Here is a 19,417-nt window from a genome sequence, read left to right as displayed (position 1 = left end):
TTTAGCTACTTGAAGACTGAGCTGGGCCTGGAATCAATCTGGCTCCCATCGGATCAACCCCATGTTTTATTTATTCAATATTCCATCAGCATCGTCAGCCTGTAGAACCCAGCCCCATGCTGCGTCCCAAATGACATCTTATACCCTAGATATAGTGCACTACTTTTGTCCTGAGCCCTATGTGCACTAAATGGGGAGTAGGTTGTCATTTGGGACAGGGCCCATGTCAGCCAGGTAATGGGATCTCATCTCCTCCTGATCGTTGAGGAATGATCCATACTGGATCTGGCTGGCTCCTCAATGGACTTGGCATTTCTGTTCTCTCTGTCTCTTTATTCTCTCTATCCCTCTCTGAGTCTGTCCCCCCCTCCCCTTCTATTCAAAGGATTGAAATGAGGCTGCGGTTGTAACAGGGTTAGAGTTGTGTGCTCTCTGTAAATGTCAACTGAAATGAATATGGAAATGAGAGGCGGCTGGCACGGAGCAATGCTGAACTGTTGAAGTGCTGCTGGTTTCATTTCTGATTTCAACTCCTGGTAGTAAACTTTTTGTCTAAGGACAATCAGGCAGACAAGATGTGTGGTGAAGTCAGGGCCTGTATTCATAAAGTGTCTCTGAGTTGGAGTTACTGATCTATGATCAGGTTCCTTCTGTCCATGTCATCTGACTCATTATGTTCTTTATGAATACTGGTGGCTGTTAGTTCCCTCTACAGAGAAAGACCCTCCTACTCTTTATGAATACTGGTGGCTGTTAGTTCCCTCTACAGAGAAAGACCCTCCTACTCTTTATGAATACTGGTGGCTGTTAGTTCCCTCTACAGAGAAAGACCCTCCTACTATTTATGAATACTGACCCTGGTGGCTGTTAGTTCCCTCTACAGAGAAAGACCCTCCTACTCTTTATGAATACTGGTGGCTGTTAGTTCCCTCAACAGAGAAAGACCCTCCTACTCTTTATGAATACTGGTGGCTGTTAGTTCCCTCTACAGAGAAAGACCCTCCTACTCTTTATGAATACTGGTGGCTGTTAGTTCCCTCTACAGAGAAAGACCCTCCTACTCTTTATGAATACTGACCCTGGTGGCTGTTAGTTCCCTCTACAGAGAAAGACCCTCCTACTCTTTATGAATACTGACCCTGGTGGCTGTTAGTTCCCTCTACAGAGAAAGACCCTCCTACTCTTTATGAATACTGACCCTGGTGGCTGTTAGTTCACTCTACAGAGAAAGACCCTCCTACTCTTTATGAATACTGGTGGCTGTTAGTTCCCTCTACAGAGAAAGACCCTCCTACTCTTTATGAATACTGACCCTGGTGGCTGTTAGTTCCCTCTACAGAGAAAGACCCTCCTACTCTTTATGAATACTGACCCTGGTGGCTGTTAGTTCCCTCTACAGAGAAAGACCCTCCTACTCTTTATGAATACTGGTGGCTGTTAGTTCCCTCTACAGAGAAAGACCCTCCTACTCTTTATGAATACGCTGGTGGCTGTTAGTTCCCTCTACAGAGAAAGACCCTCCTACTCTTTATGAATACTGACCCTGGTGGCTCTTAGTTCACTCTACAGAGAAAGAAGTAAACAGGACAGAAACTTTGTCTGAAGACTGTCGGTCAGTCAGTCACGATGGATTGAGTAAATTCTACATCTATATATTTAGTCTGTTATTGTCTAGAGTCAAATGTAGTCAAATCCTCTACATGCAAATGTATTTGGTGAATAAAGGAGATTCTGATTCTAAGGTCTCTGACTGTGTTGATTTCCTCCACAGAGAAAGACGTGAACAGGACAGATAGGACCAACACTTTCTATGAAGGACCAGACAACCCAGGACTGATTCTGCTGCACGATGTCCTCATGACCTACTGCATGTATGACTTTGACCTGGGTAAGACCACGCTTGTCATACTGAATGACTTTGACCTGGGTAAGACCATGCTTGTCATACTGAATGACTTTGACCTGGGTAAGACCACGCTTGTCATACTGAATGACTTTGACCTGGGTAAGACCACGCTTGTCATACTGAATGACTTTGACCTGGGTAAGACCACGCTTGTCATACTGAATGACTTTGACCTGGGTAAGACCATGCTTGTCATACTGAATGACTTTGACCTGGGTAAGACCACGCTTGTCATACTGAATGACTTTGACCTGGGTAAGACCACGCTTGTCATACTGAATGACTTTGACCTGGGTAAGACCACGCTTGTCATACTGAATGACTTTGACCTGGGTAAGACCACGCTTGTCATACTGAATGACTTTGACCTGGGTAAGACCACGCTTGTCATACTGAATGACTTTGACCTGGGTAAGACCATGCTTGTCATACTGAATGACTTTGACCTGGGTAAGACCACGCTTGTCATACTGAATGACTTTGACCTGGGTAAGACCATGCTTGTCATACTGAATGACTTTGACCTGGGTAAGACCACGCTTGTCATACTGAATGACTTTGACCTGGGTAAGACCACGCTTGTCATACTGAATGACTTTGACCTGGGTAAGACCACGCTTGTCATACTGAATGACTTTGACCTGGGTAAGACCATGCTTGTCATACTGAATGACTTTGACCTGGGTAAGACCACACTTGTCATACAGCACCAGACATGATCAGTGGAGGCTGCTGAGGGGAGGAGGGCTCATAATAATGGCTGGAACGGAGTGAATGGAATGGCATCAAACACACGGAAACCATGGAAACCATGTTTGATGTATTTGATACCATTCCACTGATTCCGCTCCAGTCATTACCACAAGCCAGTCCTCCCTAATTAAGATGCCACCAACCTCCTGGGGTCAAGATTGTGTTGGTATGAAAGCTCTCCAGAACTGTTTCAAATCCTCTCTCTGTCACCACCAGGCTTTGACTGACTGACTGACTAAACCAGGTTGTTTTCTCTCTGTCACCAGGCTATGTCCAGGGTATGAGTGACCTGCTGTCTCCGATTCTCTATGTGATGGAGAACGAGGTGGACGCCTTCTGGTGCTTTGTCTCCTTCTGAGATGACAACATAGAATAGAATATAGGACAGACATAAAACCAAAGCTAGCAGAATTCTGATGGACCAGATGGTGAGACTGACAACATAGAACTAGATATACTAGGACAGACATAATGTAATAAGACCATAGAAATAGGCTAGATAAACTAGCAGGGACATAACCTTCTAGTGCTCTGTCTCCTTCATGGACCAGATGGGTAAAACTGAGAACATCTGAATTATTAGAACATACTTAACATACAAATATAATTACTAGAATGGACAAAGCCCCTCACACCAAAGCAAATTAAATGAGGATGTCCATTCTAGTCATCCCATATCTGTGGGTGAGACCTTCACTGACCTCTGTGCAGGTATATGACAGCACAGTTCTTCCTGTTTAACGAGAGAGGGAGGCCAACTAGGTAAGTGTTGGTAGAGGGTGACCTGATTACCTGACCACGCTGGGTTCCCATGGTGCATTTCACAAAGGATGCATCCAAGACCACTCTCTCACAGCCTCCACCAATAGCTGAGCAGAGCCCTCACGCTTTTTGATGTCACTCCAGCTCTATGATTTGTGTTCTGAATTTGTTTTTTTCTGTCTTATTATCCAACCTATTACAACACCATCCAGCTTCCTGTCTGTTCTATTACAACACCATCCAGCTTCCTGTCTGTTCTGTTACAACACCATCCAGCTTTCTGTCTGTTCTGTTACAACACCATCCAGCTTCCTGTCTGTTCTATTACAACACCATCCAGCTTCCTGTCTGTTCTGTTACAACACCATCCAGCTTTCTGTCTGTTCTATTACAACACCGTCCAGCTTCCTGTCTGTTCTATTACAACACCATCCAGCTTTCTGTCTGTTCTGTTACAACACCATCCAGCTTCCTGTCTGTTCTATTACAACACCATCCAGCTTCCTGTCTGTTCTGTTACAACACCATCCAGCTTCCTGTCTGTTCTATTACAACACCGTCCAGCTTCCTGTCTGTTCTGTTACAACACCGTCCAGCTTCCTGTCTGTTCTATTACAACACCGTCCAGCTTCCTGTCTGTTCTGTTACAACACCGTCCAGCTTCCTGTCTGTTCTGTTACAACACCATCCAGCTTCCTGTCTGTTCTGTTACAACACCATCCAGCTTCCTGTCTGTTCTGTTACAACACCGTCCAGCTTCCTGTCTGTTCTCTGTTACAACACCGTCCAGCTTCCTGTCTGTTCTCTGTTACAACACCGTCCAGCTTCCTGTCTGTTCTCTGTTACAACACCGTCCAGCTTCCTGTCTGTTCTCTGTTACAACACCGTCCAGCTTCCTGTCTGTTCTCTGTTACAACACCGTCCAGCTTTCTGTCTGTTCTCTGTTACAACACCGTCCAGCTTCCTGTCTGTTCTCTGTTACAACACCGTCCAGCTTTCTGTCTGTTTCCTCTATTCTTTCCTCCACATAGCTGCTGAAGTCATTTAAAGGGGATTTCGTGTTCATTAACCATTCATAGCTTTATAGATACTGTAGCCCAGGGCTGGTCTACCCTGTTAAACAGCCACACACACACACAGGTTAGGGTAAACAGCAATCATGATATTATTACTCGGCTGAGTGGTCTTGTACCTGACAGGCCCTTGTTATTCAAAGGAAACCCAAAGACCATGTCATCTCCAGCACTGTCGCTGTCATCCCACCCATTAACACATAAAACATGGCTACATCAGGATTATTGATTTAAACACCTGCCAGATAGCAACTTGTTAGTGAGGAAGGTAAAAGGAAAGCTGGTGATTGAGGAGTAGAGAGCATCAATATGGTGTTATGTGGCTGGCTGAATGACTGGCTGAATGGCTGGCTGGCCGACTGTCATCAATTTTTTCTTCTTTAAAAGCATCCCTAGTTCATCTGTCTGTATTACTGTATAAACTCTATATACAGCAGTATGTGGACACCCCTTCACATCAGTGGATTCGGTTATTTCAGCCACCCCCGTTTCTGACAGGTGTATAAAATTGAGCACACAGCCATGCAATCTCCATAAACAAACATTGGCAGTAGAATGGCCTTACTGAAGAGCTCAGTGACTTTCAATGTGGCACCTTCATAGGATGACACCTTTCCAACATGTCAGTTCGTCAAATTTCTGCCCTGCTAGAGCTGCCCCGGTCATCTTTAAGTGCTGTTATTGTGAAGTGGAAATGTCTAGGTGCAACAACTGCTCAGCATGCAAAGTGGTAGGCTACACAAGCTCACAGAATGGGACCGCGGAGTGCTGAACCGTGTAAAAATTGTCTGTCCTCGGTTGCAACACTCACTACCGACTTCCAGACTGCCTCTGGAAGAAACGTCAGCACAAGAACTGATCTTCAGGAGCTTCATGAAATTGGTTTCCATGGCAGAGCAGCCGCACACAAGCCTAAGATCACCATGTGCAATGCCAAGCGTTTGCTGGAATGGTGTAAAGCTCACCGCCATTGGACTCTGGAGCAGTGGAAACGCATTCTCTGGAGTGAGGAATCACGCTTCATCTGGCAGTCCGACGGACGAATCTGGGTTAGGCGGATGCCAAGATATCACTACCTGTCCCATGCGTAGTGCCAACTGCAAAGTGTGGAAGAGGAGGAATAATGGTCTGGGGCTGTTTTTCTTGGTTTCGACGAGGCTCCTTAGTTCCAGCGAAGGGGAATCTAATGCTACAGCATACAATGACATTCTAGACGATTCTGTGTTTCCAACTTTGTGGCAACAGTTTGGGGAAGACCCTTTCCTGTTTCAGCATGACAATGCCCCCGTGCATAAGGCGAGGTCTATACAGAAATGGTTTGTCGAGATCGGTATGGGAAGAACGGGAAGAACTTGACTGGCCTGCACGGAGCCCTGACCTCAACCCCCAATTGAACACCTTTGGGATGAATTGGAACGCTGACTGCGAGCCAACCCTAATCACCCAACATCAGTGCCTGACCTCACTAACGCTCTTGTGACTGAATGGAGTCAAGTCCCCGGAGAAATGTTCCAACATCTAGTGGAAAGCCTTGCCAGAAGAGTGGAGGCTGTTATAGCAGCAATGTTCCAACATCTAGTGGAAAGCCTTGCCAGAAGAGTGGAGGCTGTTATAGCAGCAAAGGGGGACCAACTCCATATTAATGACCATGATTTTGGAATGAGATGTTTGACAAGCAGGTGTCCACATGGTGTTGATCATGTAGTCTATATAGTTTAAACGTGTTTCTATTCTGTCGAAATTCTCAGCACCAGAACTTTGAGGAGCAGATGCAGGGTATGAAGACTCAGCTGATCCAGCTCAGCTCTCTGCTACGACTACTGGACCTGTCCTTCTGGAACTACCTGGGTGAGGGGAACACACACACACACACACACACACACTGCTACGACTACTGGACCTGTCCTTCTGGAACTACCTGGGTGAGGGGAACACACACAAACAGGGCATGCTTTAAAAAAAACTTCTTACAGAAAATTAAGTTTAGCGTCCATTATTGGAGTCCAGGTAGTCCAGTCCCTCCCTAATGAATAACAGCCATTACTACCATTTAGAATCCACAGAATAGAACGTTCACCGTGACAACGGAACACACATTCATCCTCATCATAAGTGTACTAGATAATCATCTTGATAGAGCCAATGAAATATTACCCGTGTGCTTTCTCTCTCTCACAAGTGACGACGCCACATTTGTCTTCGAAGAAAAACAAGAGTTTATCCAAGTTTGACTGTGACTTCCTAATGAGATAAATATGGTGTGTTCTGTTTGGAAAGTCTTTCCTGTTTGCTAGAGGTCGTAGGGGGCAGCTGCATCCCTAAACAGTCCCTGATAAGTTGTTCTGAATTAGGCTGTTTAAATGCGGCTGGCGCTACAGTGCAGTCTGATTGGGACGATGTTGATTTATCACCGCATTCTTTATAGTCATTAATTTTCTTGATTAATTTGGGCTCGCTCAGCCACCCTACTAAAACTGGTCTGCTGTTCGTTACCTCGTCGGATAACAACAACAGCTCCTTCGGAATTTAGAGACCTTCCAAGAACAATAAACCAAGTAAATTCAATAATATGTAAATGAAATGTGTTATTTATCGCTTTCATTTGAGCAGGAAAGGTTAGATTGAGGGCAGGAAGAGGGACGACTGTGATGGACGTGATTGTCTTTTTTGGTGGGGTGGGGGGGGTGAAGGAGAGAAAGAAGAGATGGAGAGGGGACAAAAGAGGCTTAAGGTCTATGATTGGGTGACTTTAATTTACGAGCCTCTTCCTCAACCCTCCTCCACCTCCTCACTATTGATCTTCCTTCAGCTCCTTGATCAGAGATGCTCACAACTCTGACACATTCAGAGTGGATTTAACCCTCTCAGGGATGGTTGGATCTATGCCAATGGCTTTTAAGCTCATGATGTCTAAAGACAATACCTGAGATGTTGTTGGGTTCCCTTCATTCTAACCTTATGATGTTACAGAGGCTACCTGTACTTCTGCTAACCGTGTGTGTGTCCATCTTACAGGGGCCCAGGACTCTGGTCACCTGTACTTCTGCTTCCGCTGGCTCCTGATTCGCTTCAAGAGAGAACTGAGTTTCCCTGATGTCCTGCGTCTTTGGGAGGTGAGTCACAGACATTCAAGGCGTTTACCGTTAATCAATCGGCTGTTCTCTAATGATCGATCTGCCCACACAGTCAATCCAGCCAATCAATCAAAGAGACCAATCAGTCATTACAGTGAGCACTTGATCAATCGGTGGCCTCTCTCTGTCCCCTGACTCTCTGGTCCTGCTGCTCCTCAGTCTCACCTCCTCCTCTCCTCCTAACTCCCCGGAGGTGAATCAGTAGCCTGATTAAAGGGCCCGTAGTTTAGTTTTCATTTCATCATCTCTCCATTCGTCCAGAGGCATTGCGAGGAAACACAATCCAATTAGCATTCATTTAATTATGTTTCACAGAATCACAACAATTTGTTTGATTTATCAGACATAATGATGCAGATACTGTAACACACACACACACACACACACACACACACACACACACAGACTCTGATTGTCTCTGGGTTGGCTTCAGGTAATGTGGACTGGGCTGCCGTGCCAGAACTTCCACCTGCTGGTGTGCTGTGCCATCCTGGATTCAGAGAAACACCAGATTATGGAGGAACAATACGGCTTCAATGAGATCCTCAAGGTGTGTGTTCTTACATTGTGTGTGTGTTCACTTGTATCTGTCTCTCTGTGTGTGTTCACTTGTATCTGTCTCTGTGTGTGTGTGTGTGTTCACTTGTATCTGTCTCTGTGTGTATGTGTGTGTTCACTTGTATCTGTCTCTCGTGTGTGTGTGTGTGTGTGTTCACTTGTATCTGTCTCTGTGTGTGTGTGTGTGCGAGGTTGGTTGGGTCAACATTATACTAAATATGACCTGCCCTACCTCCGAAAATAAAAAGGGTCCTTTTAACTCCTATCAGGGGAGAGTGGGGGAGAAGTGGAGAGTGGGGGAGAAGTGGAGAGTGTGGGGGAGAAGTGGAGAGTGGGGGGAGAAGTGGAGAGTGGGGGGAGAAGTGGAGAGTGGGGGAGAAGTGGAGAGTGGGGGGGAGAAGTGGAGTGGGGGGAGAGAAGGGGAGAGTGGGGGAGGGGGTGAAGGGGAGAGTGGGGGAGAAGGGGAGAGTGGGGGAGGGGGTGAAGGGGAGAGGGGGAGGGTGGGGGAGAGAGGGGGGGACAGCACCACAGACACATTGATGTCTGGTCCCCTCTGTCTTTTAGTGGTGTTCAACCACTCACTATTGAAAGTCTCCTCCATCTAAATGTACTGATTTCTCAGTAGTGGAATGGGATTGTTTTAGTGCATGTTTAGTGTTTTTCTTTATTGAAAATGACTAATGATAGGTTTGGTAATCTCTCTAGAAATATCGCCTGATGTAATCTGGAGTTATCTTGGCTGTGTTATATACGTGATAGCCTGTAAGGATGAATTAGTACCATTTTAATCATTCAACATTTTACCTTGAGGTTACTTCCTGATGTGATCACAGCTGTTCTTTCTGCAGTTGGTAGACAGCTAGTAGATGGTAACCATGGAGACCTTGCAGGCTCTATCTATCTATACAGTAGCTATAACACCAGGTGGGGGGGAGAGAGAGAGGGAGGGAGGCGGCAGTAGATAGGGGGAGAAAGAGAGTGGGGAGAGAGAGAAACATGGAGAGACAATGAGCTTTACACTGTGTTTTATGATGACTGAAGGAAGCAGTTAATTATCACCTAGCAGGAGCATGTGGTCTTCTAACTAACAGGCTCTCACTGCCTAGTCGCATTGCAACACAGGTGTTATTTCCACACAGAATACACTGTCTGTTTTCTGTTAAATGAGTGAACTGAAAATGGTATTCAGTTTTGAAGTGTTTATCCGTGTCATCACTTTAACACAGGGACGGACAACTTTGATGGGGTGGGGGGCCGCCAAAAATCTTAACTCATCACGAGGGGCCGCAGTGGCTCACTGGTCTCACCTGATAGGCGGGTCACCTGATAGGCGGGTGCGGAGCCCTAATCAACGCTACATCCTCTTGAGTTAACTCAGCACTGGATAGACTTTCACATGAATGCCTCCAACATGTTGTTTAGTGTACAATTACCCCACCATCTTTCCTTTCATCTGATCCATTAACCAATACAGCAGCTAACCCAACTATGGTGTTTAAAGTGGCTCCCAGACCCAACCCATCTGCATGTCTACAGTGGAATCTAGTCTTTCTCTCTCATTAGCTCCACTTCCTCTGTCATGGCGTCTTCAAGCTCACACATTATGCAGCTGGATCTCACTTCACGTGAGAAGTGTAAACCCACCGAGGAGAGACATGATGATCTTTACCACTGTAGGTGCTGTAAGGAGTACTGTGTGTGGACCAGACCAACACTGTCCCAACACCCCCTGCTACAGAGACATGATGATCTTTACCACTGCAGGTTCTGTAAGGAGTACTGTGTGTGGACCAGACCAACACTGTCCCAACACCTCCGCCTGGTGTATCTTGATGTACACTCAGCCTCCAGAATTCAGCCCTGCCCTCGGTTATCTCCTGCTCCTCATGTGCCGCTTCCACCTGGGAATATACACACTGCAACGCATGGGTCATTTCCTGACAACATAGACTGTCCCATTATGGCCAGATCACTAGTCTGTGAGGTGAATAACAGCTCCCGGTACTCCCATCGGTCCCCCAGTTACCAGCTACCAAGCCATGTGACATGAGTCCTCATAAACTGATATCCCAACAATGCTACTAAAGTAACTACTGTTACTACTAACATGACCCCTGACTATAACCTCCTTCACTTCCTGTCCTGAGAATAACTACTGTTACTACCAACATGACCCCTGACTATATCCTCCTTCACTTCCTGTCCTGAGAATAACTACTGTTACTACTAACATGACCCCTGACTATAACCTCCTTCACTTCCTGTCCTGAGAATAACTACTGTTACTACTAACATGACCCCTGACTATATCCTCCTTCACTTCCTGTCCTGAGAATAACTACTGTTACTACTAACATGACCCCTGACTGTATCCTCCTTCACTTCCTGTCCTGAGAATAACTACTGTTACTACTAACATGACCCCTGACTGTATCCTCCTTCACTTCCTGTCCTGAGAATAACTACTGTTACTACTAACATGACCCCTGACTATAACCTCCTTCACTTCCTGTCCTGAGAATAACTACTGTTACTACTAACATGACCCCTGACTGTATCCTCCTTCACTTCCTGTCCTGAGAATAACTACTGTTACTACTAACATGACCCCTGACTATAACCTCCTTCACTTCCTGTCCTGAGAATAACTACTGTTACTACTAACATGACCCCTGACTATATCCTCCTTCACTTCCTGTCCTGAGAATAACTACTGTTACTACTAACATGACCCCTGACTATAACTTCCTTCACTTCCTGTCCTGAGAATAACTACTGTTACTACTAACATGACCCCTGACTATATCCTCCTTCACTTCCTGTCCTGAGAATAACTACTGTTACTACTAACATGACCCCTGACTGTATCCTCCTTCACTTCCTGTCCTGAGAATAACTACTGTTACTACTAACATGACCCCTGACTGTATCCTCCTTCACTTCCTGTCCTGAGAATAACTACTGTTACTACTAACATGACCCCTGACTATAATCTCCTTCACTTCCTGTCCTGAGAATAACTACTGTTACTACTAACATGACCCCTGACTATATCCTCCTTCACTTCCTGTCCTGAGAATAACTACTGTTACTACTAACATGACCCCTGACTATATCCTCCTTCACTTCCTGTCCTGAGAATAGCTACTGTTACTACTAACATGACCCCTGACTATATCCTCCTTCACTTCCTGTCCTGAGAATAACTACTGTTACTACTAACATGACCCCTGACTATATCCTCCTTCACTTCCTGTCCTGAGAATAACTACTGTTACTACTAACATGACCCCTGACTATAATCTCCTTCACTTCCTGTCCTGAGAATAACTACTGTTACTACTAACATGACCCCTGACTATATCCTCCTTCACTTCCTGTCCTGAGAATAACTACTGTTACTACTAACATGACCCCTGACTATAACCTCCTTCACTTCCTGTCCTGAGAATAACTACTGTTACTACTAACATGACCCCTGACTATATCCTCCTTCACTTCCTGTCCTGAGAATAACTACTGTTACTACTAACATGACCCCTGACTATAACCTCCTTCACTTCCTGTCCTGAGAATAGCTACTGCATGTAATGAGGAAAGAGAGTAATGGCATTGGACCTGACAACCTCACAGGTTTTTTGAAAGTTGACAGTAGTGTCTGAAATGCCAACATGATCTCTGCTACTCTCACCATGATCTGGGTCTGTGTAATAGTCCCTATACTGTGCACAGTTAGCTGTCCTCCCTCTCCTACGAGCTATCTCCTGTAACAATATACACAGTCTCTGTGGATAATACCATTCTATCACCCTGATCACATTCCATCCCACTTAACAGTCTGATGTAAACATTCTGTCTCAAACACAGGCCTCATGTGTACCTCACTTCCTGCTACAGAGACATTTACACATGTATCATTCCATCTAACCCATAACACACTAGTCACTACTCCTAATGCACTTCTACAGTTAGAAACATACTAAAACATTCCTAAATAAATGAGTCAATATACATCAGTCCCTCCTCTGGAACAATGATCAGTCTTATGTTCCACGACACCTGAAAACATATTGACTTGAACAGGGAAGAGAGAAAGTACATGTTTAATAATTCACACCAGCCTTGATGCTACTAGGACTGGGGACAGAACCGTCCATCCGTTACGTTCTATGGCCATGTGATACTGGTCTCCATGCCGTCTCCTTCATTTTCATCCTTGGGTGTTATCCAGGAATCTCTATGTATTGATGCGATTTAACATTAATATTCTGATGACATGGTAAAACAAATAAATCTTCATGGTTGACCCAAGCTATCATCCAGTGAGTTCTCCTCCCTCTCGGAGGACACTTAAAGATAAGGTTTCTAGAGCCTTCCTGGGGCTAATACATTTTAGCAGTGCCCCCACGCCTCCAGTTTGAGAACAACTCTCTCTCACTGAATCATAACTAAAACATTTTATAAATGATCCAACCCAAATTGAGAATGACAGTCCTTAGTGCTTTACTTTGAGTCTTCTCAACCTAGCACACATCATCCCGGTTAGAATGTACATTTATAAATGGGAACTTTTATTGCCGGTAATAAATCTTCTCATTACAGCACTCCTTTGTCCCTGTTTTCCTGGTAATGAAAGATCGGTATCTCAATGCGTACTTAGTCCAAATTGTTTGCAGTGTGTAGACCTCCCTTCTCCCTGCACGTATCATTCTAGTGTGTCTTCTTCAGATAGCGTTGCAGTTCATCTTCCCAACGGCACATGTAACTCTTGCCTGTCTTATTAGATGGCCCTTGATAATGTCCCGATTTCAATGTAAAGAAATGTTTTTCCCACTAATACAAGTCTCTCACCTGAGCCGCTATCACCATTCTGTCTGGTCAATTTCTCCCATCAGCACGCTAGCATGAGAGAAGTTTGTATGTTACATCTCTCCATGCTCACTCCACATGCGCGGTCTCAGCGCCCCTGCCACCCGTACCCAGGTTTGGCTCGGACACAGATAAGTGTTAAAGGTCACTGTCACATTGATCGCCTTTGTTGCTCTTTCTTCAGCCGGTTTGGGAGGGTTTTGAGGTTCACACACACTGTTTGTGACCAAATGATTCCTACATGCATTAAGACACCATCTGACGTCACCTTCCATGATAACCTAAAGAGAGGACAGATCAGAACAACAGTTTAGTTCAATTCATTTCTGTTTCAGGAAATCCAGACACGCTTTGACTATATGACAAATTATTACATTCCCAATTTTTTTAATAGCATTATCTCTACGACAAATGTCAAATAACATAACAACGTACTGTTACTGTTGAAACCATTTTCCTACTTAGTTCATAGTCTCTTATTTTACTGCCGACCATTCGGAAGAGTTGCCAGATCAGGGAGTTAACCCCTGTGCGGCCTCCGTCCCGTATGCATAGCCATTTTCCGACCAACCACATGCATCACAAATAACCAAAAAACAGCTAAATGCAGCACTAACCTTTGACAATCTTCATCAGATGACACACCTAGGACATCATGTTACACAATACATGCATTCTTTTGTTCGATAAAGTTCATATTTATATATAAAAACAGCATTTTACATCGGTGCGTAACATTGACTAACTATTTTCCCTCAAATGCATCCGATGAAACAGAGCTTCAATTTACTAAATTACTATTCGAAAACATTTTTTAAAAGTAATATTGTCATTCTAAGATTTATAGATGAATATCTCTTGAAAGCACCTGTAATGCCAGATTTAAAAATAACTTTACTGGGTAATCACACTTTGCGATAAAAGGGGATGCGATACTCAGAACAATAGGCTAGCAATAGCAATAGGCTAGCCATCTTGGAACAATCGCATATCACATCTAGTCTTGTATACTATTGTCAATAATCCCTTACCTTTGGTTGTCTTCATCAGAAAGCACTTCCAGGAATCCCAGGTCCACAACAAATGTATTTTCGTTCGAAAAAATGACTCCTTTATGTTCCAAGAGCTTGTTCTTGTTAGCGCGTCTGAAGGCTGATCCAAATGCTTCGTCGGACACGGATAGCCATTTCGAGAAAATGCATTTTTCCCCCATTTAGGTTCGTTCAAACATGTCAAACGTTGTATAACATAAATCTTCAGGGCGTTTTTCAACAAGAGAGCCAATAAGATTCGAGGGGGACGATTGCATTGTGTTTCAAAACGTTTCGAAAGGGGAGGGTAACCAGGGGCGCCGGCGTCATAATGGTGATGGCCCTCTCCGTGTGACTACGTTCCACAGCGTCTCATTCATTCAGTTTTAACAGTAGAAGGCTCAAACCAATTTGTGAAGACTGGGGACATCTAGTGGAAGCAATAGGAAGTGCTCAATGAACCATAGCTCACGGTGTGATTAATAGGCAACGTGATGAAGTTGAGTTCGCAATTCAGAATTCCACTTCCTGTTTCCATCTGTCTCGGGGTTTTGACTGCAAGATGAGTTCTGTTATACTCACAGACACCATTCAAACAGTTTTAGAAACGTTAGGGTGTTTTCTATCCACAAGTATTAATTAGATGCATATCCTAGCTTCTGAGTTTGAGTAGGAGGCAGTTTAAAATGGGCACGAATTTTTTTCAAAAAATCGCTTTAGCGCCCCCTATCCTAGGGGAACGCCAAGAGGTTAACACCCTAACCCATTGGGGGAATCCCAACACTCCAGAAGACCCAATCTGGTGAAATTTCTATTGAAACGAAATCAGCAATACCCATATCACAATCCATTTCATGAAATCAGCAATACACATCACAATCCATTTGGAGTAACTGTCAACCCTCGTTACATATATTTTCATTTCTATATGTAGACTGAACAAAATACATGTGTATATTTACCCAAGACCAGGACCCTGGGAACTGGTAGTTTCCACTTTGAACACATGATTCACATCGTGATTCAAAAAAACACTGCATGTTAACTCAAACACATTTGAATACCCAATAATCTTAGAATTACAATTCTTGATAATTGTTTATTTTATTTATTTAACCTTTATTTAACTAGGCAAGTCATAACTCCATAAGGAAATAATGGTATCTCATTAAGTAATGGTAAAATAGAATCCCACATGTCCCCTTCATTGATCAAACACCGCTATGTAAAACGTTCCTGTCCCGCTGCTCTCAAGAGGATTTGTTGTTGCTCTTTTGAAAAAGATGGAAACGCTTGTATAGCATCATTTCCTCCGAATACAGCAGGCTCCATTTCTACTTTACACTCATTCTACCAATTTACGATAGCTCCCTGTTTTAGATGTGGGACTATCTGCCTACGCATAGATTTTTGTTTCTCTCGCTACGCAAACACTAGTCTCAACGTCAACATTGAGTTCCTCTGTCCAGGCTCTGTGTTCTTTTGCCTATGTTAATCTTTTATTTTTATTGGCCGGTCTGAGAGAGCGCTTTTTCTTTGCAACTCTGCCTAGAAAGCCAGCATCCCGGAGTCGCGTCTTCACTGTTGACGTTGAGACTGGTGTTTTGCCAGTACTATTTAATGAAGCTGCCAGTTGAGGACTTGTGAGGCATCTGTTTCTCAAACTAGACACTCCAATGTACTTGTCCTCTTGCTCAGTTGTGCACCGGGGCCTCCCACTCCTCTTTCTATTCTGGTTAGAGCCAGTTTATGTTGTTCTGTCAAGGGAGTAGTACACAGCGTTGTACGAGATCTTCAGCTTCTTGGCAATTTCTCGCATGGAATAGCCTTCATTTCTCAGAACAAGAATAGACTGACGAGTTTCAGAAGAAATTACCATTTTGAGCCTGTAATCGAACCCACAAATGTTGATGCTCCAGATACTCAACTAGTTTAAAGAATGCGAGTTTTATTGCTTTTTTTATTATCAGTTCAACAGTTTTCAGCTGTGCTAACATAATTGCAAAAGGGTTTTCTAATGATCAATTAGCCTTTTTAAAATGATAAACTTGGATTAGTTAACACAACGTGCCATTGGAACACAGGAGTGATGGTTGCTGATAACGGGCCTATTTAGATATTCCATTAAAGTCAGCCGTTTCCAGCAACAATAGTCATTTACGACATTAACAATGTCTACACTGTATTTCTGATCAATTTGATGTTATTTTAAAAGGACAAAAAATGTGCTTTTTAAAAAAACAAGGATGTTTTGTACAGTAGTGTATGTTTTACTGATCTGCCCGCAGGCCGTCAGTTACCCATCTCTGCTTTAGCAAGTCACTGATCAAAGAATGTCCTCCTCTCTTCTTTCCAGCTCATAAATGAACTGCCGATGAAACTGGACATCACGGCCATCCTCAACAAAGCTGAAGCTATATGCCTGCAGCTGAAGAGTTGTAAGGTATGTATCCATAGATAGGACATCTATCTTCAGAACGTTTGTGCTTCCAGTATATTCTGAAATACATACATGGGTTTTGAGAAGCTCACCCATCCGGCTCGAAGGACCATGGTAAATAATGGAGGGTTTGCTGAGTGTGGAGAGGGAAAGGAAGTGGGATACAATTGGTTTGTGCAGTTTCCAGTAGAAGGGTGTGAAGGGGGTTTTCAACACAACCCTCGTTAACTTGTTTGTTTATTCCAACAACATCTTTATAGTATTTACCCAACAGTGTTAGAAACACACGGGGGGTATGAATGAATGCAGTTGAATCTAACCCTCATTCAAAAAAACCTATCTGTGACATATGTTTTTAATATGTATTTTTTTTTATTATATAAAACTAAGAAAACTGTGTAGGATTTCCCCAACTTGGTGGTACAACTATATACACAAGGTGTGTGAATAAATGCAGTTGAATCTAAACCTCATCAAAACTGTGTCTGTGACACACATTTTTAATAGTTTCTTCTGATGATATCCTTTTAAGATGTGTCCAACTCCATGGCAGAACATTAGATACCTTCAGAATGTCTGTGCCTGTATTCTGAAACCCTTACTGAACTCAGACTCCATTGTACCTATATTCATAGCTAACACACTTCAACACCTTGTATTGACCTATGGTTCCAACCAGATCTTTAATCTTATGTTTATTATCTGTGTAGGATTTGCCAAACTCAGTGGTTGAGATCCTTGGATTCAACAGCACAGACACCGAGTCATCATCCCAGTCAGAGGACACTGAGCGAATGGACAGACCAGACTCTCCGGAACCTTCTACACCGTCAGACGACCAGCAGGACTTAGTCTCTGACTACAGCCCCAGCGGCGACAACAGACACTTAAAGGACGCAGCGCGTGACGTTTACAAATTAGCCTACATATCGTAGCCAGCCTGGCTAACAGTAGTCTCTTGGCCAGTGAGAGATTTGGTTCTGGTGGCTGAGATGGGGCTCACAGCCTAGTGAAAAAGGTGGATTGTCTCTCTCACACCTCACAGACAGAGGAGAGATGGGAAATGGCTTCTCGGGGCAGTATCATTATAATAGAGCCCAAGAGGTATTCATTTAAAGGAAGTTTTGCAAATCAAATAATTTTTGTAATGATTCTCTGTCTATTAATCATCTCATTTTTCTTGTTAGAGGTTGGTCTTTGAGTTTTTAGGATATTGCTCCTTATTGCCCCTGACTCCAAGGTATTTAGTGTTCAGCAGATTGCTCCTTATTGCCCCTGACTCCAAGGTATTTAGTGATCAGCAGATTGCTCCTTATTGCCCCTGACTCCAAGGTATTTAGTGTTCAGCAGATTGCTCCTTATTGCCCCTGACTCCAAGGTATTTAGTGTTCAGCAGATTGCTCCTTATTGCCCCTGACTCCAAGGTATTTAGTGATCAGCAGATTGCTCCTTATTGCCCCTGACTCCAAGGTATTTAGTGTTCAGCAGATTGCTCCTTATTGCCCCTGACTCCAAGGTATTTAGTGTTCAGCAGATTGCTCCTTATTGCCCCTGACTCCAAGGTATTTAGTGATCAGCAGATTGCTCCTTATTGCCCCTGACTCCAAGGTATTTAGTGTTCAGCAGATTGCTCCTTATTGCCCCTGACTCCAAGGTATTTAGTGTTCAGCAGATTGCTCCTTATTGCCCCTGACTCCAAGGTATTTAGTGTTCAGCAGATTGCTCCTTATTGCCCCTGACTTGTTAATCGCTCCTGAATCATGTGAATAGTCAAATGTAATGCTGAAGTAGTTGACATGTGGTTTAAATGGAGGTGGAAGGGCTGAGGAATGGATAAGGTTTTATATAAACAGGGCTTATTATATCTCACGGTAGTATTCAGCTAATAGGAGTCTTACTGTAGGTGGAATTCAACTCTAACTATTTAATGAAGATGTGGTTGTATTATCTCAAGGCAAGGCCACTCTCCTCTACCAACTGAAAAGGATTGTCTGCCCTGCAGCCCATTGACAGATTATACAGTGTACAAAACATTAAGAACACCTGATCTTTACATGACATAGACTGACCAGGTGAAAGATATGATCCCTTATTGAAGTCACTTGTTAAATCCTCTTCAATCAGTGTAGACGAAGGGAAGAGACAGGTTAAAGAAGGATTTTTTTAGCCTTGAGACAGTTGAGACATGGATTGTGTATGTGTGCCATTCAGAGGGTCAATGGGCAAGACAAAATATTTAAGTGCCTTTGAACGGGGTATGGTAGTAGGCGCCAGGTGCACCAGTTTAAGTGTGTGAAGAACTGCAACGCTGCTGGATTTTTCAACAGTGTCCCGTGTGTATTAACAATGGTCCACCATCCAAAGGACATTCAGCCAACTTGACACAACTGTGGGAAGCATTGGAGTCAACATGGGCCAGCATCCCTGTGGAACGCTTTCAACACCTTGTAGAGTCCATGACCTGACGAATTGAGGCTGTTCAGAGGGCAAAAGGGATGATACTCAATATTAAGCAAGTGTTCCTAATATTTTATCCACTCAGGGGTTTTCCATGTAGCTGCCTTACTGACCTCTGATTTGGTAAGACTGAAAGAGACATGATTCATATTGAAAAATGTACTTTGTTTCTGAAACCATATTGTTAATCATACTAGAATGTGTGGGTTGGCACGGTGATAATATATGTACACATATTAGACGTATGTTCCTCTGGACTGGAGGTTCCCACAAGTTGCTTTGTCAAACACCCAGCCTTACAGCAACGTTTTTAAAATGTAGACTTCATGCTAAACCACGAGGCCTTTGTCAACATAGACAGACTTACTTCCATGTACTCATTTATATCGTCTGCTAGCTTACTCGCCTCCCAAAACGTAGGGAATATGGTTCTT

At 43.8% G+C, this 19,417-nt stretch overlaps 1 protein-coding gene across 1 annotated transcript in view; it reads left to right on the top strand.

The window, feature by feature from the left end:
* Nucleotides 1-19,417, top strand: part of LOC106594572 (TBC1 domain family member 15) — a 67,847-nt gene that overhangs the window by 48,077 nt on the left and 353 nt on the right. The window contains exons 11-18 of the mRNA XM_045722408.1: nucleotides 1,772-1,888; nucleotides 2,926-3,010; nucleotides 3,198-3,213; nucleotides 6,243-6,342; nucleotides 7,510-7,607; nucleotides 8,062-8,178; nucleotides 16,443-16,529; nucleotides 17,237-19,417. The exon at nucleotides 17,237-19,417 is cut by the window's right edge and continues 353 nt beyond it. Of these exons, the coding sequence (XP_045578364.1) occupies nucleotides 1,772-1,888; nucleotides 2,926-3,010; nucleotides 3,198-3,213; nucleotides 6,243-6,342; nucleotides 7,510-7,607; nucleotides 8,062-8,178; nucleotides 16,443-16,529; nucleotides 17,237-17,461 (845 nt within the window). The 3' untranslated portion in view covers nucleotides 17,462-19,417. The remainder of the gene's footprint in view (nucleotides 1-1,771; nucleotides 1,889-2,925; nucleotides 3,011-3,197; nucleotides 3,214-6,242; nucleotides 6,343-7,509; nucleotides 7,608-8,061; nucleotides 8,179-16,442; nucleotides 16,530-17,236) is intronic.

Source organism: Salmo salar, chromosome ssa07 (genome assembly GCF_905237065.1).
Source record: "Salmo salar chromosome ssa07, Ssal_v3.1, whole genome shotgun sequence".
In the NCBI taxonomy this organism is placed as follows: Eukaryota; Metazoa; Chordata; class Actinopteri; order Salmoniformes; family Salmonidae; genus Salmo; species Salmo salar.
The sequence above is the reverse complement of the archived record's forward strand: the minus strand, read 5'-3'. Positions and strand labels throughout refer to the sequence as shown.